At 36.5% G+C, this 26,927-nt stretch overlaps 1 protein-coding gene across 1 annotated transcript in view; it reads left to right on the top strand.

Annotated features, from left to right (window-relative positions):
* The window catches only part of SEMA3C (semaphorin 3C), a 174,644-nt gene that overhangs the window by 64,978 nt on the left and 82,739 nt on the right, over positions 1–26,927 (top strand). Inside the window, exons 3-4 of the mRNA XM_004739617.3 lie at positions 21,355–21,515; positions 22,655–22,717. Coding sequence (XP_004739674.2) covers positions 21,355–21,515; positions 22,655–22,717 — 224 coding nt within the window. The remainder of the gene's footprint in view (positions 1–21,354; positions 21,516–22,654; positions 22,718–26,927) is intronic.

The following is a 26,927-nucleotide window of genomic DNA, read 5'->3' as shown; positions in this document are numbered from 1 at the left end:
AAGAGTTTCCAAATATTCTTCCATTCGGCTTTCTTTTTAGCAGTCTTACTGTTGCATAAATGGAGATTTCAAATTTAATGTATTCCAATTCATTGTTCTTTTCTTCTGGTTTATACTTGTTAGCCTTTTTTAGCAAATCTACCTATCCCAAGGCCATGAAGGTAGTGTTTCCAATTATTCTCTAAGGGAATTCTTGTCTAACTTTTCAATCTATGATTGGCCTGCCTTTCAGAAAGAGTATACAAATTTATACTTGAACCAGTTGAAACTGAGAGTATCTATTACTCTATACCCTCATTTATAGTGTTTTTTTGCTTTGCAAAACTATTACAAAAAGGCACATTATTATCCACTATATTCAGCAGCATCCCCCTTTAAGAAAATGCATTTTCAGGCATGCAATTTTTTATTATACATACCTTGATAAAAGTAACATGTAGTCTATAAATTTGAAAAGTACATTAAGGCTTTAAAATCAGGGAAAAGTATTTTTTCAGCAATAGTAATTTTTCTTTGTATGTATCTATCAGCAAAAGCATCCAAAGTTCTTTAATTGTCACCATTAGTAAAACTTAGTCTTGCTATTTCTCTGGTTTGAAATTTTAGGTAGAAAAGCTGTTTATAAATGATATAAAATAAAGGCTTAAAATAAGCATTCTTGTATTATTTTTCATGGGGAATATTAACCATAAGAGATTAAGCAATTATCTCCTCATGGTGGAATTAGATAGACATTTTTAAGGCTAAATTTGGAAACTTATCTGCAAAATGATGTTTTGTATGACATTCAAATGCTGGGTTAAAGAGGCAGTAAAACTTTTTAGTTTAAGAAATGTGTGTTGCTGTAAAACATAGTAATGGTAGGGTGCTGAAGTGATTTTATCATCTCTTCTGAAAGAGATTGTGTTCAGATTGGAGGGATTCCAGAGTCAGAAAAAGAATTCTTTGATCCAGATTCCACAACAAAATCATCATGAACAGATCCATCATAGATTTAAAAAATGAAAGGAAAACATGGGATGAAAATGACTACATTCTACAAACTGCATAGGCTGCGAAAAGATATGTAAGAAAGAAATGATAAAATAAGATAAAAGGCTGATCAGAAAGAAGTTTGATTTCAAAGAAAAAAAAATGGACTTGGAGTATTTAGCCTGTTTTCTAAATATACTTACCAGAGGAATAGAGAGAGAAATCCTTTAGAGAATAAAACATCAGAAAGTATAAAAAGGTTGGTACTAAGAGGTTGTTTTAGACTTACCTAATGGAGGCTTTTTTTTTTTTTTTTCTTTTTAATGTATTAAGAGAAGAATCATTTGACAGTGACCCATGACCTGACCTTGAATGCTAGTCTATGTCTAGGCTATGGACACATGAAGGTAGTAAAGTTATCACCTAATAAATAATAATTTTTAAGTTGCTTGACTTAATGCACAATTGTGTACTAGATAGATATAGGGATCTCCTGATAGATGTAGGATTTTAATCAAGATATAACTTCCTAAAGAAAAAAAGAGAGGGAGAGAGAGAGAATATATGATTTCCTAAGGTCAAAAATTGGAGCTTCAAGTTAAGTCATGAGACTAAACAGGGGGCATAGTTCTAGTCAAAATCCAAAATATTACTTGAAATGTTTTTTTTTTAATTTTCTCAAGCATTAGTTATGTTTTTATTCTCATTATTAAATCAGGGGGAACTAGAAATATACAAACTGAAATTTAGTTAAATACATGTGCTTGGGCATTGCTCAGAAATTTTGTAACTGCTTCTTAGACACTAGGATTAGTTGCATGTGGAGCAGTGAAAATACTATTGGGAAGGAAGAAAAAGCCTATTATATATTAAATTAGAAAGAATTCAGTTTATGTTGGGGTAGAGATTAAGGGTTGTTTTAGAAAGTTTAAAAGTTGGAAAAGACCAATGCTAGAAAGGACCTTATTATTTGGTTCAACTCTTATTTACAGATGCAAGAACTAAGGGCAAGTTAGATGATATGTGTAAGAGTAAAAAGCTGGTTATAAGAACATTATTGTTGTTTGTCTGCTACTGATTCTTTTTCTAGTAGATGTCTTCTACAATGCCACCTGACTATTTGTAACAAGAGTAGTTCTGAGACCTGCTGCTTGAGTTAGCACTGTGTAAAGTGCTCAGTACTAGGAGCCTTGTTGACAGAGTACATTGTTTACCCATTCATTGTTTGTCCTAATTGTTGCACAAGCAAAATGAGAACGCCAAGTGAATTTACTCTTAACTACTTTTAGAAAAGGGAAAAACAAAAACAAAAACAAAAAAACAACTTGTTTGTACCAATGCTATTCAGGCATAGTCCTCCATAACTGACAGAGAATGCCAACAGTTGTTACCAGTCCACAATGTGGTAAATAGAGAAAATGATAGTATAGCCATTTGACAGAATATGGTTTACTGCATTGAATGTGAAGACATCTGGGCTTTTATTTTGTATGGTGGAGTTGTTAATTTTCATTTGTCTAGAAATTCACTTTTATTATATGTTAAACAATTTTTTATAAAGGAAACAAAAGCACTTGTCCTACACCACTGATCATTTGAAACGGTTTAGTCTATGGCACTCTCTCCTCAGATTCCCTGGCTGGTAAATAACAAATACTTCAAGTCAGGCAACACCACCTGCTGGGACAAATAATCCTTTCTCTTCTCTTCTCCTTCCTCTCCCAAACTGGGTTGAGAATTTAAGGAATTTTACAGATTGATGCAAACAATTTTTGTTGAATAGGTACTGTTTGCCAGTCTCTTTATGGCATTCTGGAAGCTTCTAAAAGAAATTTAAAAATTTTAAAAGTGCCTAGTTTTGCACCTAGATTTGCAACACTCAAGATAAATGAGTCTGATTAGGTCTAATATGTGTGAGAATAGATGTGTACTCAAAATGTTATAATGGAAAGAACTTTAGAGTCAAGCTTTCCTGGATTCTGGATTTCAATCCTGACTCTACCACTCCATAGCTATAGGGGATCAGCCCATATTTAACTCCTCTAACAGTAGTTTCTTTATAAGACACAGAATATGATGTATAAATCTCATGGTGCAGGGATTAAATATAGGTAATTAAAACACATCTCAGTGACAGTCAACTCATATCTTACAATAAAGGTAAGTCATTATTCTCATTTCTCAGAGGAGAAAGTGAGAATTGGGAAAGACTTCATAGAAATTATATGATTAGTTAAGCCTTAAAAACACGGAAAAGTTAGCCAGGCAGGTAAGACAAAGAAGACTAATATGAACGAAGCTGAGAAGCATAAGGTAATAAGATGTTTTTGTCAGACACTACAGGTAGCTCAACTTCAGAAACAAAAAGATCAAGGAGGAAATACCAGATGTTAAGGTTGAGGAAGTAAGAAAGTCATCAAAAGCCTTACTTAGAAAACTTGTAGGCATGGAATTTTCCCTTTAGATGGGAGATTTATAACCTGGGTGCATGGAGCCTCCTCATTGAAAATGGGGTATTTGAATGAATTCCAAGGTATCAGTGACATCCTAAAGTTGCATACAATATTTTATGACTTTAATCACATATGAGATTTTTGAGAAAAAGGAAGGTCCTAAGATTTGCTAGATTCTTAAAGTGTCCTACACTTCTAACAAACTCAGAATAATCAGGTTGGGAAATAGGAAGTCACTGAATAGACTTAAAGTGGGACCGGAGTGCTGTATGTGTAAAAAGACGTGGTTATACTTAACTTTTGGATGATAGTTAACTCAAGTGGATACAGGAAACTGTTGTAAGAATTCCACTTGATTTGTAGGTTAGGGTCACAGTCTTTGTATCCCTAGCACCCAGAACAAAGATTGCCTCATAGTGCCCATGTTTCCCCAACATTCAGTAAATATTTGAACAAGGGATAAGACTAATGACAAGAAGAGAAATTATCCATTTTATGCTATTATCCAGTCAGAGATGGCATGACAAGTGTCTAGAATTAAAGAGTGATAATTGGGATGGAGAAGAAAGGACAGACTCGAGAGAAGTTTTAGAGATAAATCAGCAACACTTGACAACTAATTGATTGTGAGGGAGGAACTGAAAAATGATATCCTGGTTTATAGGTTGGATGATAGATGCTTGTGTCATTCTGTGCCTGTCTTTAAAGACAGTTATTTTCTACTGCCTTGTGTTATATTACAATGAACGTACTATATCTCCCCTTGAAGACTGTAGGTCACTAGGAGACATGATTTATTTTTCAATTTTTATGGTATTTGCTATAGGAGTGGGTTTAGTGGTGTCCAACTAAGACGACTCAGGAAGTGTATGTTTTTAAAAAGTTAAAGATGCCATAAAGGATGTTGTCCCCTTTTTAGTACCTGCAGGGAAGATTACATTTTGTTTCCCATTTTTAAACTTCCTGACAGTTTTTGCCTCACAATAGTTTCCAGTTTATGTGAGGAAATGGTTGCAATGCAGAAACCTTTCATGGACTGGGAATAAAAAGTTGAGTAGTACATCTGTGCTCTGTAAACAGTGAAGTGGGAGATTTGGACAGGCAGGGTTCAGGAGCTCCTACTCAAAACTCAACAAGAACAATTTCTCACTGATATGTTGTTGAATTTCTGATTTCACTTGGTGAGTTCTGCTCCTTAATCATGTAGGAGTGAAATGCTTTGACAAAGATAAAGATGTTTTAACAAAACATATACAGAGATTTAAAGTGATATTTTAATGGTGGCTATAATACACACACACACACACACACACACACACACAAAATACATATTACATATTTTATATGTATATATAAATTATATCTTGAAAATTATTGCAGTGATGTACTCGATTAGCACTTTGCATGCATTTCCTTAAAAAGACTTGGTCTAGGGGCGCCTGGGTGGCTCAGTGGGTTAAAGCCATTCTGTGGCTCGGGTCGTGATCCCAGGGTCCTGGAATTGAGCCCTATATCGGGCTCTCTGCTTGACAGGGAGCCTGCATCCTCCTCTTTCTGCCTGCTTCTCTGTCTACTTGCAATCTCCATCTGTCAAATAAATAAATAAAATCTTAAAAAAAAAAAAAAAAAAACGCTTGGTCTACTGGCAGTCAGGTAGAGTTCAAGGGGTGGTGCCCTGACAATATAGAAAGATGGTATGGTGAGTTGTAAAGGACAGTGGCTCTGGGGACAGAAAGACCAAGTTTCAGTCTTCTCCCATTGTGAGAAAGATGTCTGACCTTCCTGGAGGATATTGCTATTATTCCCTGAAAATAAGAAAATGAGTGCAACTACTACATTATAAGCAACATAATGTGCCTGTAACTGTTCTAACTACTTTAATATATTAATTTATCCTAACAAACCCATTAAATATATGATTTCATCATCCCCATTTTATAGATAAGTGAATTTAGGCTCCAAAGAATTAGGTAATTTTCCTTGATAACACAGGATGTGACAAGGAGGGTATTTATCCTGATGCCTGACCACACACAGGACCACTATAGACCTTGTAGGACCGTAATAAAGATAAATGATCACTTATGTAAAATCTTAGAAAATAATATAGGACATATATTTGCTTTGATATCATTATTAGTAATATTAATATGATAACTAGGCTTTTTTTGCAAGGGAGAACTGTGGACCTCAGTCCCACTTATAACAATGGTTTCTTTTAAAGGAAAAATTAGTTTTAAATCTCAAATAATTAGCTTGTTCATGAATTTTTGGATCTTATTTATATATCAGTTAGGGATCTTCTTTACCAAAAACTGGGGAGAAAGGTTTTCTATACCAATGTTTCCATCTCATGCATTTTTGAGACTCTCCAAATTCTTTGTGGGAAGAGGAGAATTAGAGCAAAGTATAAATTATCTCTAATCTTCACAACAAATCTTTGTGAAGAAAAACAATTTCATCTTTTGGAAGATCTGGAGTTCTTTTGTGAGATGATGTTTTAAAAAGTAATTGTCAAAAATTCACATGCAAATGCATAGATTCCAAAAACAATTCTAGTCACATATTGATATTAATTCTATCCCAAACAGCATAATATTTAAAATAAATTTGAGACTTAAAGCCAGAAAAAATTTTAAACACTTGAAGATAACAGAATAGGGCTACAACATAGAGAATAATATGGAGGGGCATTTTCTTTAAGCTTTATTTAGAGAGAGAGAGAGAGAGAACGAGCAGGGGGAGGGGCAGAAGGAGAGGGAGAAGCAGACTCCTTGCTAAGTGGGGAGCCCAATGCAGGGCTCAATCCCAGGACCCTGAGACCATAACCTGAGCCAAAATCAGACACTTAACTGAGCCACCCAGGCACCCCTGGGAGGGCATTCTTTTGGTAAAGCGAGCACAGATATGTCTTGGACTAGTGCCAGTTAAGGTCTGAATTGTAAGAAGGAGGCAACCTTGGGAAGATCTTCGTTAATCTCCTTGTCAATCACCCTGGTACTACCACAGATTTGGTATGTTCAACAGAGAGATCTGAGAAGATTCTCTGAATAAGTATTTCTGGAAGGAACTATTTTACTTCTATGAATTTTTATTCTTAATAAGCAATTTACACATCTCTTCTCTGTATATTGAAATTTGAAAACCAATGCTCTACCCAGAGACGAGTGAAGGAGACCAAGTCTTCCAGCTGAGTGTGTTCTCATCCTCCATGAAGGCTAGGAACCGTGGACTATGGGACACACAGACTTACATCCAAAACTAGGGAAAAAGTTACCCATACCATCCACTATTTTTTCATCTATTGCAGAAAACAGTAGGATTGCTGTGAAGATTAAATAAGACAGTGTAAACTTTTTTAGTAAATTGTTAGGTACTTCATATATTCTCAATAGGTGGGAGGTAGCATGAGTGGTAACTTAAGAGAGACAGACTGCAAAAAGATGAAGAAAACTTCTACTTTCAAAAATCATTTGCTTTTGTGATGGAATCTGAGAATTATTTTTGCTAGAACTTGGAAACATCCCAACTTTTTAATTGGTACGCAAATTATACTTCAATATAAATTAGACATTAATTCACAGATGTTATTTTAGCAGGATTAGCTCAGAAAACAATTGCAGAGTAATGGCCTAAAGCTAAGACAGTGTACGAATAACCTGTTTAAAACTGAAACTTTCATCTTGGCATGGAGACCAGGTGAGAGCTACTATACTTGAGGTGCTTCACACATTTTCTTGTTCTATTAGCATAATCATCCCATGAGATAGGTATTACTTCCATCATTCAGGTGGTAGTACTTAGGCACTAATAATTTAAATAACTTGCCCAAAGCCCCATAATTGGACAGATGCAGTGCCAAGATTTGAGCATAGATCTCTCTGTCTTTAAACGTCAGACTTTTTTCTAGAGATGCATTAGGTTAAAAAAAGAAGAGAGACACAAAAACAAAGCAAACAAACAAATAAAAGAGAGTTTCATTTTAATTATCTCTGTGTGTTAGGTTAATATGATTTTTGGACTTGAATTGTACTAACTTGAATTAATTTTCCACTTGGGTGTTAAAAGACAGTCTTGGTTATTCTTACATTCATTATTTATGAGTAATAAAACTTGCAAAGCTTTAAAATTATAGAGGTATAACCTGTATGTCTCTTTGATGAAGAAAAACCAAAGGCAAATGCCTAACTAGAAACCTGTTTATCCACTCTTCTGGTTTTAGGGCACAAAGTGGCTTGTTTCACTTAATCTTGCTAAGTCACTTGAACTGTGTAATGTGAAATCCCTCAAATAACACCATCCCAACTATCTGCACCTGTCGCTTTGTCTAGTAAAATATGTTTTGCTCTTTGAAATTCAGGAGGAAAACTGGCTATAAATCAGTGGACTGAAACTTCCCTCCACGTTAAAAAGACAATTGTGAGCTGTTAACACTCAGGTCAAACTTTTGGTTTCCCATAGCTTGACAGTTCCTCTTTTAAGTGTGCCTTATTTCCACAGAAAGATTTTACTTGTACCCTGAAAATTAAAGAGACAGTCTTGGCTAATGCTTCCCTCGTGGAGGCAATAGCATTTTGTAAAATACATACACTTTGAATCCATATTCTGCTATTCTCCTTGAAGTGCCTCCAGGAGTGATAAATATTTTGTTTCCAGAGCAAAAGCAGTAAAGTGCCAACAGTGATCTTCTCTTATGAAAGATTGAATGATGCCGCACCCACTCCATCTCGAAATACCGTCATGTGAAATTTGGAAGCGAATGGTTTCCAGGTCTAGGATGAAAAAAAGAGAAATGTGTTGTGTATACATTGTATATGCAAGCCATTGTATACATGATGAGTCTTAGGCTTTTCAAAGCTGCAGGAAATGTGGTCCGATCTTTTGTGTTTCTCTTGAAAAGAATCAAAGGGGAGCTCTATTACTATGTAAAGGCACACTCCGGAGGACTCCCTTTAAATCTCTTCTCCAGCAGCTGAGCACTGAGAGTCACTGACCTTGTATTTTAGACAATGTCAGGGGAGAGAGATACAAGAAGAAAGGAGAAAAGGAGGCTTCAGCACTGAATGTTTAAAGTGAAATGAACATGTCTCTACTGTCCCCTACATTTCTCCAACTTGTTTCTTTGTTTTGAAGCCAAATGCAGTAACTTGGCTAAACAATGAGTCACACTGAATTAAATAATGTTTAGATAAAATAGCTGTCTTTTTAGGAAAACATCTCTTTTATTTCTTTGTTCATGAAGCCTGGTTCTTTAGATTTGAGAGTTTACTGTATACAGTTTATGATATTTTTCTGTGTGCAAATGAAAATGGGTTTAAGAATGCGTCAAGTGAAAGCCGAGTTCAAGAATTTTGGTTGGTGGGGGTGCTGGGTTATTAAAATCCAAATAGTCTGTCTATGTCTGTCTTACTAAAAGTTGTGTGTGGTCCATCCTAAAAGAATCTGGAGATCAAAAAATTTTGGCAATATACAGCCATTTTCCAGTTAGTGATAACTGCTATTTCTTCCTTTTTGTAGCTCTCAGCATTTTGTTAGGTGCAGTGACTCCAGATTCCTGTATGAGAATATATTTAAATCATAAAGGTCTGTAGAGAGAGTTTGCACTGCCTAACTCTTGATTAAAGATAATTATGTTTCTTTAAACTGACACAAGGTTAAACTGAGCCCTCAGTACTATCAGACTCTTATTTTTAACTGAGCACATCATGAAGAAGAGTATTAACAAGTTGAATATTTTCCAAGACTTTTGTCTATGCGTATGTATTTCTATGTGGACATCTTATAGTTTAGTTATGCAAATATTTTTATTCTACTTTACTCACTCAGTATTGCGTCATAAAAAATCTTGCCCTTGAGAACTCTTTAGTAGCAGAATTTATCTAACAAACTTGTCAGTGATCATGTCCTGCACTTGCTCAGATTTTTTTTTCCCACTGGCACCTTCAGCAGCTTTGGAAAAATCAACTATTTTGGTTTGATACATGAGGAGTTTGCATCATTGCCTGTTGCTTGTGTGACATCCAAGAAGTTTGCTTTTTTCCATGTTGGTTGATTCTGTACTTCTGCTTGACAAAGCCTGCCCAATTCCTCCTTTTTATCAACTCCAAAAACTTATGATTATCCTTGCATCTCCCATCTCAGGGCTTCTATTTAAGCTCTTTCCACTCCCTGGAAAATGTTTCTTTATTAACCCATATTTATTCCTCAGGTCACAGCTTATATGACACTTGGCTGCTGTAGCTTTTTCTGACTCCTGACGTAAAGCAGCTGCCCTTGCCTTAAACACTTAGCCTGTCTTCTACCACACTTTCTTGGTGTTTGGTAAATGTTGGCATTTATCACTGTGATTATTAGTTTAATAGATAAAGTGCCTCAACTAATATTTGTTGAATGAAGACATAAAATGAAGATGTAAGGTCAAGCATTTCCTTCTGTTTAAGATTTCCTTGTTATTTCCAGGAAGACTTAACCTTCCTTCAGTTCTGCCTTAATTTCCCGAGTCATCATTTTTTTTTTTTTTTAAGATTTCTTTATTTATTTTAGAGAGAGAGAGAGAGAGAGAGAGAGAGAGCACTAGCAAGAGGGGCAGGGAGAGGGAGAGAGAGAATCTCAAGCAGACTCTGTGCTGAGCACAGAGCTCAGCGGTGGTGGACGGGCTTGATCTCAGGACCCTGAGTTCATGACCTTACCCATGCTTAACCAACTGAGCCACCAAGGTGCCCCTGAGTCATCGTCTAATGCTGTAGTTGTTTGTGTCCCTCCATTCTGCACTATCCACTTTGAGGAGACCATGAATGTTTTATCTTTTTACCTAGCCCTGGCTTATACACTATCTATTGTATAACTGAATAAATACACATCACTGTTAGGTCCCCCAATAATGGGTCCATGATTAAAGGAGCGAGATTGATACAAACCAAAGGTCAAGCAAAGCTTTATTTCGTGCCAGGCATCAACAATCAGACTGACCGCCCAGGGCCATGCCTCTTACAGAGAGGACCATCCTTCTCGGTTTCGCAGACTAGCTTTTAAGGGCAAAGGCCATGCCGTTGGGCCTGGCCATGCACACGTAGCCAATGAAACTGTAACACACAGAGAAAGCAGCACAGTGATGCTAGGTGACCAATTGAATTACAATTTACCTTATAGTAGACATTTGACCTAGCCTATCACACTTGATTAGAATTGGCACCCAAAAGTCTCCCAAAGGGCGGAGCCCATACTCCTTGGTAGCTAGGGAGACAGTATGCAACCCTCCACTGATTGAATGTCTCTACCTGGCCTGACCCATCCTTGTATCTGGGCTTTATTACCTGGGGCTGGTTTCTGGGACTTGTTTTTAAGTAAATCTCTTGGGGGAAGGGAGCAGGGACAGTTTAAGGGTTAAACAACAAGGTTATTGTTTAACCTTAATGGAAGCCTCTGGCTTAAAGGTCATTCCAATCACAAAGAATATTTCAATTTTGTATAGAGCCTACTGTATGATATAAAGGTAAGCTTTGTGTCCTAGAGACCCATGGCGTGAAGCTTACAGAATTTTATGGGGGTGAAAAGTGACAGGAGACTCACCCTGCACATGGAATCTCCCCCTACTCTCGCTACAATCAAGGGGGCTGACTGGAAGTTCCCACTGGAAGGCTACAAGATATCCCAAGGAAGTTTTGTTTCAAAGTGTGGAAAACCAATAACCAGTTCAAATTTTGTGACAGACAAGTATTAAATGCTTCTGTAAAAATCTTTCCATATAATGGATCCAGTGTGATCACTCTGAGGATTATCATGGAGGAGTGGGGTATCTTGTATTCTGGGTGCTCTGGGATTTTGCTGGTGTGATATACCACGTTAGCTCTTCGCCCCTGCCCATTGCACACATGTTGGTCTGAGGGATTGTCTTCATGTCTTTAAATTTCTATGTCTCACTATCAGAAGCTTTTCAGCACTAATATTTTAAAATAGATCCTCTTATTCTTTATTATCTGTGAATAATTTTTAACAGTTTTCATATTATAGCCCGCTTTTAAAACTTTATGGCATGAAAAATGTTTCCCATATCTTCAAATCTCTACATATATAATTGTAATGAAAGCATAATGCTATATTTGTTATAATATTATATTTGCATTATTATATTATATACTAATTTATACCATTCTCCAATTGTTATTATATTCCCTTAGTTGTTTTTGTTTTGTTTTGCTTTTGGCTTTCTCTTGTTGCATTTCTGCTTTTGTTTTGCTAACTACCTTGGACTGATGGTTGTGAATACCTTGCCCCAAGGCAGCTTTTCCAGAAGTGTCAAGAGTTGTAGAAAGGAGGTGTCAGATGAAGTGTTTCCTCCTCTACAAGTTATCTCCCTTGTTTACATCTCAAGTGGACACTTTGAAACTGAGGCCTTCCTGACAGTAGGGACACCAGTGATGAAAATGATGGCTCAGCTCCTTCATGCTGTCCTCTACAGCTTAAGTAGATTTGGTTCTACTTTCCAGAAGTTACTTCCTTCTAGTTTAGAGACTCTCAAGACATCTTAACCATTTCCCAATTGCATATTCTTCATACCCTGAGATAGAATCTAGCCACCACTTCCCGTACAAGGAGCCAGAGATTGGGACCTAACGTCCTTGAAGTGTGCTTTCCTGTCTCCCAAGTGAGCTTAGAGGAAGGGAGGTCTGAGTTCGTAATGTTCCAGTTGATTGAAATATACAACACAAACTGAATATGCTTTAGGTAGGGGAAAGGAATGCCTTAGTTTTTGGCTTAGCTTAATTTTTCCAGAAAAAACACAGTTGTATTTCTTTGGTCATATTTCTAAGATACGTTTTTAAACATAACCTTTTTTCCTGTGAGATTTATGGTAATGTGAAAGATTACATTAGCTTTACAGATATTCTACAACAGTAGGTAATACTTAAAAACAGTGGAAAAGGAATTGTTTTCATGGACATTTTTATTGCTGCAAGGAACATTAGAGATCATTCTCATTTATAATCTTATTCTTCCTTTTATTCTGTAGATAATAGAGCCAAGGTTGGGGTGGGTAGAAGGGAGTGGTTGGGGAAGGGGGACAAATCAAACCCTGTATCAACAAATGGTGAGGCTAGAACTTCAGTTCCAGTTGGCTAATTCCAAAAATGATTCTACCCTCTCCCCCGCATACACCTTACCCTTTAATAGGAATAAATTATAATCATGTAAACCTGAATTTTTGAAATTTGATAGCATTTTTTTTTCTCATTTTATTGGCTCTGGTCATATTTTTGTTTTTGTTTTTGTTTTAGAGAGAAAGCATGAGTGGAGGGAGAAGCAGAGGAGGAGGGAGAGTATTTTTTTTTTTTTTTTTTGGAGAAAGATTGAGGGAGTGTATGCAAGTGGGGGAGGGGAGGGAAAGGGGCAAAGGGAGAGGAATGAGAGAATCTCAAGCAGGTTTCATGCCCAGCATGGAGCCTGAACTGGGGCTGATCACAGGAACCTGAGATCATGTCCTAAACCAAAATCAAGGGTCAGACACTTAACTGACTGAGCCACCCCTCAGGCACCCATCATTTTCATAATTTTTAACTCATGAAGATTAAAAGATCCTAAGACTCAGTATAAAAGGAAAAAACATAGAATGTGAATGGACAAAGAACTCTGTCTTGTATTCAGACACAGTTCCAGCTGTAAAGTTATACAGAATACAGAGATGGTATTAACAAGTCATAGAGTGTAGTCCCCCCCACCCTCTACTCCATGGTATTTTAGAACATTTTAAGTGATCTTCTAAGCAGTCTTTAAGAGAAAACCACAAAGGGTAATTGAGCATATATCAACAGACCTGAGACATAACCTCATCTAGAGGATTAAGGAAGCCTTTATGAAGCATCCAATTTAAGTTACATGGAAACTACTGCTTGAGTTATGAGTGGGTGTTAGAAAATGGCAGGAGGAATCCTGTCAGCGGAGGAAGAACATGTACAAAGGCCCTGAGGCAGAAAGGAGAAAGGCATGTTTGAAAATGTGAAAAGAAGGTCAGAAGGGTGAAAACACAAAGAGGCAAAAAGTGATGAGTGAGAATTTTAGTGAGGTAATCTCTAACCAGATCATTGTAAGGACACAAAGAATATTAGATGTTATTCTAAAGGTAATGGAAAGCCGCGCCAAACAAGAGAAAGGGTCTTAAAAGTGGAGTGACCATATAATTCAACATCCAAACCATGAATCCTTTCAGAGTACAAAAGAGGCACTATAGATAATTTTGCTGGGAAAACAGCCACACGCTGTACGGTCTAGGGCAAACTAGAGTAAGAACCATCCTTCTTAAAGGCTTCTGGATATTGGCTAATTTTCCCTCTGACCCAACTCCTGGGAGATAGTCTGTACTCACTGTTACCATCCCTGGCCGGGCTCACTGAATAAAACTGTTTCCCTGGTTCCTTCTCTCATCCAGGTGGCATTTCTCTTCCACTTAGCTAATCATGCCCGTCCATCCCAAAACGCAGAGAAGTAGATCTTTTTACCTTTACGTGAAATTATGTTTGACTCTTTTCATCTCACTTTCATAGTAGCCTTTTTCAGACTTGGTATGATGGCTTAGTAAGAACAGCATCCCTGAGAATTTTTGATCATTCTCAAGTTGTTTGGAGTGTGGTCACCCCTTCCCCTCACCCCCTGCCATGCTCCTCAAATTAGCAAAGACAATTTGAGGTTCAGAGGCATTTCTTACACTACATTTGTTATTGCACAGGTGCAACTGCATATGTACGGGGAGAACATGCTGGAAGCCCAACAAGTAGTGTTAAAGTCTGTCCGATTTGAAAAAAAAAGGGTATTCAACTGAATTCATGGATTAAGGAACTCACCTTGCCTTGAATCCTGGCTCTAGCCTCTTCTACTCATTACCCTGTGACCTTGGTTAGATTGCTCAAATTCTCTGAATTTTAGTTTCATTATGTATGGAACAGGAATAATTTTAAGGCCTAACACAAAGGCTTTGAATGCCAATTAAGTGAAATAAGTTTATAAATACATGGAACCATTTCTCCTACTGGTAAGCCCAGACGTGGTGATTATTAGGGGCTATTACTTTTAAGCAAATGTGGTTTTAACAGCATGCCTTCTAACTTCTCTTTGCTTTAGGAATTAGGAGGTATCTTTTTATTCTGGTGAAGTTTGACTGCTCTTGTCTCTATCTGCTTGTTTGTCCTAAAGGGACAGGTGAAGTTCAGTTTCTAACCCAGTTTCAAAAACAGTGAGCCTTAGGGAGAGGATGGGTCATTTAAGCCGGTACTACTTAAAATTCTTCTGAGATAAGACATTCTGGAGAGGAAATTATCCTGTCACTAGCAATAGCTCTGAAGTAAAAGATATCCTAAGGATTTACTTTGAAATCTGTAGATGCGCATTCTGCCTGGGGGACAGCTAAGGTTTATGTTGAGAAGGTCACGGTGGGCTAGCCAAACAGAATAACAGAATGTAAGATAAGATTTGGAATTGTTGTGAGGGCCTGGGATCTTCGTATTTGTGGCCTCTATTTGAACAGTGTCTAGTCGGCTGTGATGAGGGCTCAATATGTATGTATTGAACACATAAGCTAATAACACATCATGAACTTTAAATATAATTAATAAGTAACCATAGCATATGCTTCTAATAGAGAGACCCTGGAAATTGATTTTCACTCAAGTAATCTTGTACTTGTCATTTATAAAAGGCCAAAGATAATGTAGAATTCTGAACGAATGAGTTCTCCTACTTAATAGTTTAGCAGATACATATTGTTTATGAGAAAGAAGGACTGGCCACCCTTCACCAAGGTCACATTTCTCAGAGCATGAATGAGTTTTTATTGACTTAGTCACCATAGAAATGTTAAGATCTCTCACTAGTTCGAAAGAGAACAAAAGTTAGTTCTCATGTGGTTAGAGATACTGTTATTTATAGACAAAATATATTACTGTATATTAAATTATGTTGTAATTGCTACAGCAATATATTGACTATATTAAAGTGAACCCAGAAGCTTATATTGCTAGGGTTTATATTTTGGAGGAATGTATTATTCTCCCAACCTTGGTGAAATTCTCAAGGCTACTGGTAATTTCTATTACAAAGGAAAATCCATGTCAATACATGAATTTCAGGTAAGCATATTATGCTGCAAATTTTCCCTCAGGGAGCATTGGCATGGAAGGCATTACAGTAATTTTCCATCACAGAACTCTACAATAATGTGGATTTCAGGATAGAAGCATGTATTTTTTTTTTTTTTAATACTGTTTCCCAGGAGATTTTCCCAGGGACTTAGAGACCTACACTGCCCTTTGTGGGGCACTGCATTTTCTAATACTACATACTCTCAGCCAAGGTTCCTTCTCAAACTGTTGAGCATGTTCTAAGAAACAACACAACTAGTTTTACCTCCAACACTTAAAAATCGATGACATCATTAAGATTTAGAGAAGTAAAAGGACGGTGCTTTCTTTGACTTGTTTAGTTGAAAGACCAGAAATAGTGATTTCCTTCTCACTAGCCAAATCATTAAATCATTTTCTTTTACTATGACCAAATCACTGAATCATTCATTTGGCTTATGTTGGATCTGCATTAAACCAAAATGATAGATTCTTCAGTCATTTTTTTTATAGATAAAGATCCTCAATGCTTTGAACTCATCTCTTTATTCTAAAAAAAAAAAAAAAGTCTGTTTTGTTTTGTTTTTTTTCCCAAGCTCCAGAGTTCAGTTATGGCTAACTAACAGTAATTTAAATAGCATTTAAACAAAATAACCTTGGCTTCTAGGTTTGTAACAGGGCACTTCCTAAGTAAATCTTCCTTGGTTAACAGCTGTCAACTGTCAATGGGCGGCAGGTAATTAAATTTGAAGATAGCTTTATGGCTCAGGAAAATAGATAAAATCCTTGAACCAGAAAGGTCTTTAGTTAATGTGGTTATTGCTCCCTCTGGTATTTGAATTAATGCAAGAAATTGATTATCTTCTAATGAAACAGATAAATGGGAAAGCTGCCATTGTTTGTTACTTGCAAGTAAATTTCGGTTGAGGCTGTTTTCCCGGCTAAGATCACACTCTTGGTTTTATTTCAGTATAGATTAGGAAGAGAAGGGGAAAATAAAAAAAGAATATTTAAAAAAATACTGGAATGAAACAAACCATGATAGAAAGAATGAGAAGATGGCAGGTAGGGGCTGTGAATACTTGGAAGACGTGGCAGTTAAGATGGGTTTCTTTTTCTTTTCTTTTTTTTAAATTTTTCTTACTTATTTTAGCTAGAGAGCGCACAAGCAGGGGGAAGCAGCAGGGTGGGAGAGGGAGAAGCAGACTCCCACTGAGCAGAGAGCCCTGCACGGGCTGGATCTCAAGACCCTGGGATCATGCCCTGAGCTGAAGGCAGACACTTAACTGACTGAGCCACCCAGGCATCTCTAGGAAGGGTTTCAACAACAGGAAGTGCAAACCTCAATGTGTCTAAAAAAAAAAAAAAAATTGCATGGATTTTTGTTTTTTAATCTTCTGTTACGAAAGTGGTCCAGTGATGATAGAGCAGTTCTAGGATTTGTTCAGAGATTAAATCATTTCTTCAGCCAGTTTTTTTTCTAAAATTTTGCTTGCCATTCTGAGCTCCCAGTGTGCATAGTAAGCAGCAACTACGTCACATATCATAGCCCTCATGTACAAATGTCCAGAGGCAGAAAAAGAAATCACCTCCTTTTTTTGTGGTGCCAGTTTTGAAGACAGAAGAAGCCTCTTCCAGTACTCCTGCAGAAAGCTTCCCTTTAATTCTCATTGACCAGCACTCATCACATGTCACATTTAAGTCACTCACGGGCTAGGGGTGAGGTGGGACAATGATGGTAGATATAGATGGGCTCTGCCTACGGGGAAGACAAGGAAAACTCTGTTAGATGGAAGGTCAAGGGAGCACACCCTGACCCACTACTGGGTGTTAGCATAACATATAGATGAGGAAATCAAAATTGGGCAAAGAGTGGTAGCTTTCTTAAAATAGTATGCTCAGTAAGTGTTTAAGCTTGCATTTCAATTCAGGACTGTCTGACTTGGATTGTATACTCCCACCCCAATGGCACACTGTTGCCTATATATCATGATTCACTTTCAGTTTCAATTACAGAGCTGCTCCTTTGGGTGAAACAATCAATGCATCTCTATGTTTGGCTTTTCACTTCAGATTTACTACCTCAGAGTCTCTTCTCAGGGCATTCTCAGAGCTGTCAACTCTCAGAAACTCAACATAACACCTGAGAAGAATTGGAAAAACTCTACCTGCTGACTTGATATTTCTTTTACTTATTATTTGACAGAGAAGACACAGAGAGAGAGGGAACAGAAGCAGGGGGAGTGGGAGAAAGAGAAGCAGGCTTCCCACGGAGCAGGGAGTCTGATGCCGAGCTTGATCCCAGGACCCTGGGATCATGACCTGAGCCAAAGGCAGACATTTAATGACAAAGCCACCCAGGCGCCCCTGACTTGATAGTTCTGATGGCAAACAGATACTTTAGTTTTACATGTTTGTGGGATGTATCTGCTTTGATTTGAATTTAATCTGTCAATACTCAAGCAATCTCTCTACCAAGGAAATTTCCCTTTCAAATCCCCCAGAACCAGTAAAGGCATGTTCATTTGTCCTGTTCTTAGCTTACAGCTTCCATTTATCCCCCCAGACCAGCTTCTTATAAAATCGATTCCAAATCCTTTCTTTTCTGCTCATCAATTCTTCTTTTCCATTTTTAGCATATCAGGTCTCTATCAACATCATATTTGGAATACCCTCATCTCATAGGTCCAGTCTCACATACTTTAAAATTATCCTGCTGCTCAAACAAATTATTTTCCTTAAAAATGATTTTGTTATTTTATTCCTATTCAAATAATTTGAGTACATTCTATCTGTGAAAAAATGAAGTATTAAATATATGAATAAATAAAAATCAGGCCATCTGGTCCTTCATGTTTCCTCCATGTGTAAAGAATTGTTCTTACCTTGCTGGTTGAAGCTTGACATCTTTTCCCGAGTCATAGACGGGCACTCTTTTAAGCACTTAATGGATATCAACAATTTAAACCTCACAACACCGCTATGAGGTTGGTACTATTATTATTATTCTGACCTTACACATGAAGACACTAGAGTGCAGAGGGATAAAGTAACCTGCCAAGTATATATGGAAATATATACATGGAGCGCCTGGGTGTCTCAGTGGGTTAAAGCCTCTGTCTTCAGCTTAGGTCATGATCCTAGCATCCTGGGATTGAGCCCCGCATCAGTCTCTGCTCAACAGGGAGCCTGGTTCCTCCTCTCTCTCTGCCTGCCTCTCTGCTTACTTGTGATCTCTGTCAAATAAATAAATAAACTCTTTAAAACACACACACACACACACACACACACACACACAAAACCAAAAGAAATGAAATGGCAGAGCTCGGATTCAGACTCTGGTGGTTGGGCCCCAGAGGCCATGAACTCAGTCATATTTTACTTTCCTAGTCTATATATTTCACTGGAGAGTTATTTATTGAAGAGGTATGTGTTGGACATTAATTCTTCATTCCAACCTATCCCTTTCTCCTAATGTTTTTTATAGAAACATTATACAACCATGAGTCTCTTCCATATGATGAAAACCAAGCTTTATATAACATCTTGAATTTTAGGCAATATCAAGGCAGACTTCATCTCTGCAAATTTTGAGTGACATTTCTTGGATACTATATTCTCTCATGTTCTGAGCTCTTGGATTTTTTTTCTTTTTTTCCCCTATTTCAGCAATAATCTGGTCTGGCAGGAGCTGACTTTTTTTCCTGAATGACATCCCTCTCTTCAGTCTTGCTTTCCTCCTGAAAGAAGCAGTTCCAGTTCCTGGACCAGTGGCACCATGGTTGTCATCCGTATCACCTGTCTGTGATGCCTCCTGAGGCCCAGTAACTTAGAACTAGGTTAGCACGCCACACAGCGCTCTGCATCTCAGATCTCCGATTTCCAGATCTGTCATCTATTCTCTTGTTTAAATCATCTTCCAGTGTCTTTTGTTTCTGTCTTCTCACATGATTTACTTCTTAAGACTCTTCTGAAGTATTTTTATATCTTCCACATAAAAAAATTTCTACACTGTACTGTCATTGTGTGGACAAAATATCAGAGACTATGTTTTATGATTATGTGTTAGTAATTTGAGAAATCTAGTTCCTTAAATTAAAAGAAAAAGGGAAAAAAAGAAAAATGTGTATCTATTTATCCAATTTCATATGTCATTTGAATAGTAATTCTAATTTGATAATATTATACTAATAACTAACCCATAATTATTAGAACTTTTTGGATACTTTTTCTGTCAGTCATTTCTAAGATTTACATGTATTCAGTTGATTTCCATGGAAACTCTTGGTAGAGGTGATATTGTTGGTTTTTGCAAATGAGAAAATTAAAGCCCAAAGATGTTAAGTAACTTGTTCAATGTCACAGGAAGTTTGGTACCACAGTCTGGTTTCATAATCACTGTTCTACTCCCATGACATTTTCAGATTCTTGGCTAGATATAGAACTGCTTGAAGAATATAGTGGCAAACATTCTGAACTGATATGCCCAGGAAATAGGTTAAATTTGTGACTTCTCTATCCTTGCATATGGGATATGGCCCAAGAGTTCACAGACTATAGTTCATGTCTTTCTATAAGAATTCTTACCATTTTGAGGCGCCCGGGTGGCTCAGCTGGTTAAGCGGCTGCCTTTGGCTCGGGTCATGATTCCAGGGTCCTGGGATTGAGCCCCGTATCGGGCTCCCTGCTCAGCAGAGAGCCTGCTTCTCTCTCTCCCCCTCTCCCTGCCGCTCTGCTTACTTGTGCTCTCTCTTTAGCTCTTTGTCAAATAAATAAATAAAATATTAAAAAAAAAAAGAATTCTTACCATTTCAAGCTTTGGTTTATGTCACACCACAGCCTATGAGAATTTCTAGAAGTATATTTGTGATTCAATATCTAAAATTTAGAAACAGTAAATTATGAAAGCAGACTGCTTTGTAGAGTTTGTCACTCTCTTAAGATCATAATCCCAAGAATGAAGAAATACTTCACCATTTGAATGGGAAAGGCATAAATTGTAAAAAGAAGTATTTTGGCTGGAAAAAAAATTGAATGTGCTATACTGATTGTTGTTTTTTTTAATTGCCGTGGTGCATTCATTGTCTTCAAAGTTCGGCTGTATGGACACATATTTTGCACATATTGTAAAAGAAGTTAAATGAGCATGAGTCAGTGATCATTTACATACTGAAAATCTAAACATTCAGGTCATCTGAATATTTGTGGTTTACTTTTTGATATATACATAGCCAGACTGTCATTTAAATAGCATTGTCTTCTGGATGAGGTATAACAGGCAAAGAGTAGATTTGTTTTCAAGTAATTTATTAAAAAAAAAAAAATCAAACTAGTTAGAATTATGTTAAGGAAGTAAGGTAAATATTTCAAGTAAAAAATACCTATCTTAAAATGATGAATGTATTGATTATAACCATAAAACATTAAGAGAAGTTAAGAAGACATCATACTGTCATTATTTTGCTTTTCTTGTTGTTCAATCTGCCCATTTACTCTGTTTTTTTGGTTGATCTATTTTAATTTTGAGCTGATGATAGCCAGTGATAAAACTGAGATGAGATTCTTGCATAATGTGAATAATATTGCAATAAAATAGAATCATAAACTTCAACATTGTATTTATTGATTTATTTATGTCTTATTTCAATATAAAAGCAATAAATAAAAATAACCACTAACATAATCTTTTAAATTATTTATTATCATAGGAAGGAAAATATATCTTAACGTTTTTGGTAAATATTTCTAAAGTAATTTTCATTAAAATAATAGAATCATGGAACCAAGATACACTATTTTCACTGTGCTATTCACTATTTCAGAGCTTCGTGAAACCAAGACCTCTGAATACTTCAGCCTGTCCCACCACCCTTTAGACTACAGGATATTATTAATGGATGAAGATCAGGACCGGATATATGTGGGCAGCAAAGATCACATTCTTTCCTTGAATATTAACAATATAAGTCAAGAACCTTTGAGTGTAAGTTTATCATTTCTATGAAGGCCATGTTGAGTTAGTTTCCTTTTTCTTTAAAAATTTCAAATAAAATGAAAAAATTGTGTATTCCATTAGAACTATAAAAAATACAGGCTGCATGTCAACAAGTAATCAGAAGTTAGTACTTACTTCATGGACTGAAAATATAATCAATTCAGTTCTCACTGTCTAGCTTCATAGATTTTAACACTTCAAAATCTAAAACTAAATGAGAAAACACTTCCTGTGTATGTGTTTGCATATGATTGTTTGTGGGTGTGGATACAGAGAGAGAGACAGAAAGATAGACAGATAGAAAGAAGCATATAATATAGCCTGAAAAAATGATCAGACTAAAGGAAGATCTGCCTTGTCATCTGTATGCGATCCAAGAAGGCCTTAAAAGGAACCATTATTAAGTGCACTGTTCTTTGAACAAGTGTGACCTATATTTATCATTCTATCTCATAAGAAGGACATAAATTGGTCTTCATGGAATAAAGAAATAAAAGTTAATTAATTATACGTTTATTACAACAAGGAGACTTCTGAATTTATTATTTTAACAAGTGTCAGTGGCTGGCAATTAAAAAAAAAAAAATAATCATCACTGTCAGACTTGACCCAAAGCTGTTGTGACTTAGAACACTAGCTAAGTATTTCAGGGAGGGAATCTCTTGGATTCAGTCCAAGTTTTTTTTAGCTCTTGAGGCTAGGGGCCTGTTTTAAGTAAATCTACCAGCCTGACTGTGGTTTACCAAAAATAATATTAAACCAAAATGGTAATGTAAATATAAATTCATTGTGATGTAAGCAGTTGAAAAAAGAATAATGGAAAAGGAGGGAAATAAACATTTTATTGTACACATGAATGACATTATTTTAATATTATGTCATTAGGAAATGGGCACATATTATTGAAAGTCTTTTGTTAAAGGAAAAATTGATGAGAAAAATAAAAAGTTATTAGAATAAAATAATAAAATCTTTATGAATTTCAGTTTATAAACTGAAAGAAAGAATCCTGAAATATAAATATAGAAATGCCTTAAAGAAATGTGTTAACATAAAGTAGATGAAGAGCACTGAGCTGTCATAAGTGTAAGTGAGATTATGTAACCTTTATTTTCCTTTCCGAGCAGGTTTTCTGGCCAGCATCTACAATCAAAGTCGAAGAGTGCAAGATGGCTGGCAAAGATCCCACGGTGAGTGCCTAAAAAAGCTCTATAACTTAAATATTTGGTCTTTGAATCCATGTACCTCGAGTGCAGCCAAGAGTGAGACAAAGGGTGTTGGTATTTTAAATCCTCTGCTGGACACATGGTAAAAAATGAAAATGCAAAGGAATTGGAACTCTTAAACACTGTAACTTAGGAATTCCTGACTTGGTAAAAACTTCTTGCCTTGCTTTCATTATTGCATTCCGGCACTTTTCATGATGGATTTCAGTAATAACCCCTGTTCCAATGGATCCAACCTGCAGAATTCTCAGCAGGCCACTGAAATAATGATAATGCAAGTGTCTGGAGAAGCTCCCAGATACCATGTGGGCTTTTCCAAAGAAAGATCTCCGCAAAAGGGTACTGGTGAGCCAGCACATTCCAGAAGCATAAATCACCAATGATTACCGATACCTTTGTTAGCTAAAAATAACACGGAAACAAAAATCAAGGCAGCTGTGAATATCAATAAATGTTCAGTATGCAACATTTGTACAAATTGTATATCTTATGTGGAATTCCATATAAAGAGTTAAGAAAGAAATCTATGTGGATTTCTGCAAACAACTTGCTGAAACTTATACATTAAATTATTCTCAAATATGCTAAAAACAAATACACGGAGCCAAGCTTCAGTGTACATGTTTGTTAATTTTATAAAGAAGCATGTACATCATTTTGTCTTGTCTCAAATCGTGAAAACTCTTATAATGGAACTCTATATCAGAATTACCCATCTTACACAAATAATGTGGTAAAGAACTTTTTTTATGCATTGATTCACCGTTTCAGTCATTCATTCCACCAATATAGATTGAGCCCCTATTATGTGTCTAGCATAATGTTTATTGCTACAGCCATAATGTAAACCAAAATAGACAGTCTGATTCTCCTCAACTTTATTACCTTGCTGGAGAAGTCAACATTAATTGAAGGAGCATGGAAGTGCTTATGCAGGTATGAAGTTGAAATACGGTGGCTGATTAGAAAAACTAGTATTTGTACACATACATACACACAATCAGATCTGAGGTCATAAGAAATAACAGCTTTGACTTTGTGTAAAAAATGTTGACTAAGCACTCATTAAAAGTGTAGAGGTAAGAAATGTTGATTTCAGGGTCCAAGGCTATGGCACTGAGATTTGATAGTGAGGGTTTCAGAGATTCGTCGTGGTGGTTCAAGGAAAAGACTAATCCTTGTGGAAAGAGGAAGTGTGAAAATTAAACTTTTATTTTCACTGACTTTTACTCTCTGGGATGAGGTTCTGAAAAGGTCTGGTGCAAGACAGGGCCATGGAAGACCCTGGCATCTAGTATCTCTGGGTCTCACTGGAGGGTGCTGTTGAGAGCTGGTGATTCAGTTCTGGGTCTCAAATTTCCAGGTTTAGAATTCATCTTTTAAGAGAAGTTTTCAAATGGGCAGAAGGAGCTTGCAGAGGCATATTTGCTTCCCATAGGATCTGCTGGACCATAGTTTATGGGAAAAAATCCAGAAAAATATATAAGAAACACTAAAAAAAAAAAAAAATATACTTGTCTTCTAGGGAACAAATAGTAGAAAGTGTAATGTTGTGGAGAAGTCTTTTTTTGTCCCATGAAGCTATTATTTCAATAATGTACCTGAATTTAAATGTTTTCATTCATCCTTTACTGTAGAGATTTGCCCCACTGATGTGCATTCTTCCATGTCTTGTTTTTTGCCACAATAATATCCTGTGACTGTAATTTCTATATTTAGTTGTCCTCTTTGTTCAAAAAGATTTTCATTTCCCATTCATACAAAGTGTCACAGATAGAATATGTAGGATTTAGATACCATTGTACATTATCTTTCCAAAGATTGGTGTTGATTTTCTGAAGAATCTTAGCCAAATCATTTAATGTCTTTCCTCCTTTGGCAAAATGGAAATGCTCTGTCATTTACTTTCTTGTAATTAGGAGTCATTAGATGAAATCTTCTATATATGCTTACATTTTCCCATAGTATCATCATGCTGTAATATCATCCATGGATATGCTCTGCAGCCAATTAGTATACATAACAGAAGTAACTGGTAGAGGGTTCTCTTCTAGTATGGCCAGCATAGTTAGGTGCTGGGAAATAATCAAACTAACTTATAAATCCAGGTTCTATGAAGAGAAGAGAATGTTTGACAAACCCAGTTGATTTCATACATGTGAAGAAGTACTTACAGAGAAGTGTCCTTTCATAAGGCCACAAGAAAAAGACTAGTGGTAGGGAAAGGTTGTTGTTATGGTTATTGTTGTTATTATTATTACATTCTTTAATGAAACTAAATAGTTAAGCATCTCTTAATTCTGTTAGAAGAAATATCAACTAATACTTTCTATTTTATTTAAAAACAGGGGAATCTTAATTTGTGAAAATCAGTTAACTATTGTGAAGGAACCAAAGGTAAATAAGATGGAGTCTCTAAGAGTCCTTATAATACATTAGAGATGATGAGACATATACGCAATACCTATCAAATAACAGTAGTCAACATTTAATGGAATGGGCCAGACACCGTTCTAAGTCTTTCTTTTTTTTCAAAGACTTTATTTATTTGAGAGAGAGAGAGAGTGAGAGAGAGTATGAGAAGGGAGAAGGTCAGAGGGAGAAGCAGACTCCCTATGGAGCTGCCAGCATGATCCCAGCACTCTGGGATCTGAGCCGAAGGCAGTTGTTTAACCAGCTGAGCCACCCAGGTTCCCTCTAAGTCTTTCTTTCAATCCTTGCAACAATGCTACAAGATGGACATTATAGTCACCATTCGCATTTTTTTTTAAGATTTTATTTATTTATTTGAGAGAGAGAGACAGTGAGAGAGAGCATGAGCGAGGAGAAGGTCAGAGGGAGAAGCAGACTCCCCATGGAGCTGGGAGCCCGATGCGGGACTCGATCCCAGGACTCCGGAATCATGACCTGAGCCGAAGGCCGTCGTCCAACCAACTGAGCCACCCAGGCATCCCCAAAAAATCACTCAAAGAGTGAGGAACTTCCCTCAGCTGTCCTGCTAGCAAGTGGGCAGGAGGCTACTGTCTTATCTAATAAGACATGCCCTCTCACTAGGAAGAATTCGGTAAATGCTAAGGATACCCACAACAGACAAAGAAAAATCAAAACAAAACAAAACAAAACACTGCAGTTGGGGTATTTAGGAAAGTTTTGATAGATTTTACTGGCAACTATACTAGGTCTGTATTAACTTTCTTTATTTCATTTCAATGATACTGAAATTCAAATAAGTATTACCCTTTTCCTCTTTCAGCCTTTGACACCACGTACATATGGCTGCCTTATTCAGTCATCTTCCTATCTTTTTAACCTCAGTCATCCACTCACCATCTCAAGTGACAGCACAGATGTCACTTCTCTGGGAAGTCTTATGGGGTGGCCGTCCCTCTGTGTATGCTGGAAACACTCTGACATATATTGCTGTGTTAGTAACTATAACTCTCCCCTTATTGATTGGAAGTACTGGGTAATGTCATTATTCTCTGTGCCCAGACCTGTATTGAGGCACTTAATAAAGTTGAACAAGAACTGAAAAAATTCAAAGCATGGGAGTCTGTTCCAAGTGATTGTCAGAAGTTGGGGGTAGGATGCAGTGGATGGTGAGCTTATTAATGCCTTTAAATTAATAATATTTGTAACAAATTCATTATGCACATATTTTAGAAGTTCATTTTGGTTAAAGTAAATACATATTATATTAATCATCTACTTAAGCAAAACATAAACTAGTGACAGTTAAAATCCATACTGCTGTAGCTATTGAAAGAAAATATACAGCATGGACTTAAGCATCTCTTATTCCTTTAGATTTTTTTTAAATGTATCAAATTTTAATTACTTAGAAAAAATAACACTTATTAGAGAATAATTCAAGATAGACAAAAATTTGATCCCAGTAATCATATATCATAATAAACTAATGTTTATAAAGAAAATACATGATCATGGTGGGAATATAACTAATTTTCTGCCTACCTAAAGAAACTATAACCTGCTTCCCATTTCCCTCTCTGCCCCTTTGTATTCACATTCCTCCATGCTCCATTTGTTTCTAAATATTAATATTTTATTCATACTCTAAATAAATTGAGCTTAAACAGTAGCACATGCTGTCAAACATATCCATGAGATAGGGCATAATGAATGCGCTGAGTAAATACTGTAAGAGACTGTT

This window comes from Mustela putorius, unplaced genomic scaffold (genome assembly GCF_011764305.1).
Source record: "Mustela putorius furo isolate JIRA1106 unplaced genomic scaffold, ASM1176430v1.1 tig00003845_pilon_pilon_pilon, whole genome shotgun sequence".
NCBI classification, from domain to species: Eukaryota; Metazoa; Chordata; class Mammalia; order Carnivora; family Mustelidae; genus Mustela; species Mustela putorius.
The sequence above is the reverse complement of the archived record's forward strand: the minus strand, read 5'-3'. Positions and strand labels throughout refer to the sequence as shown.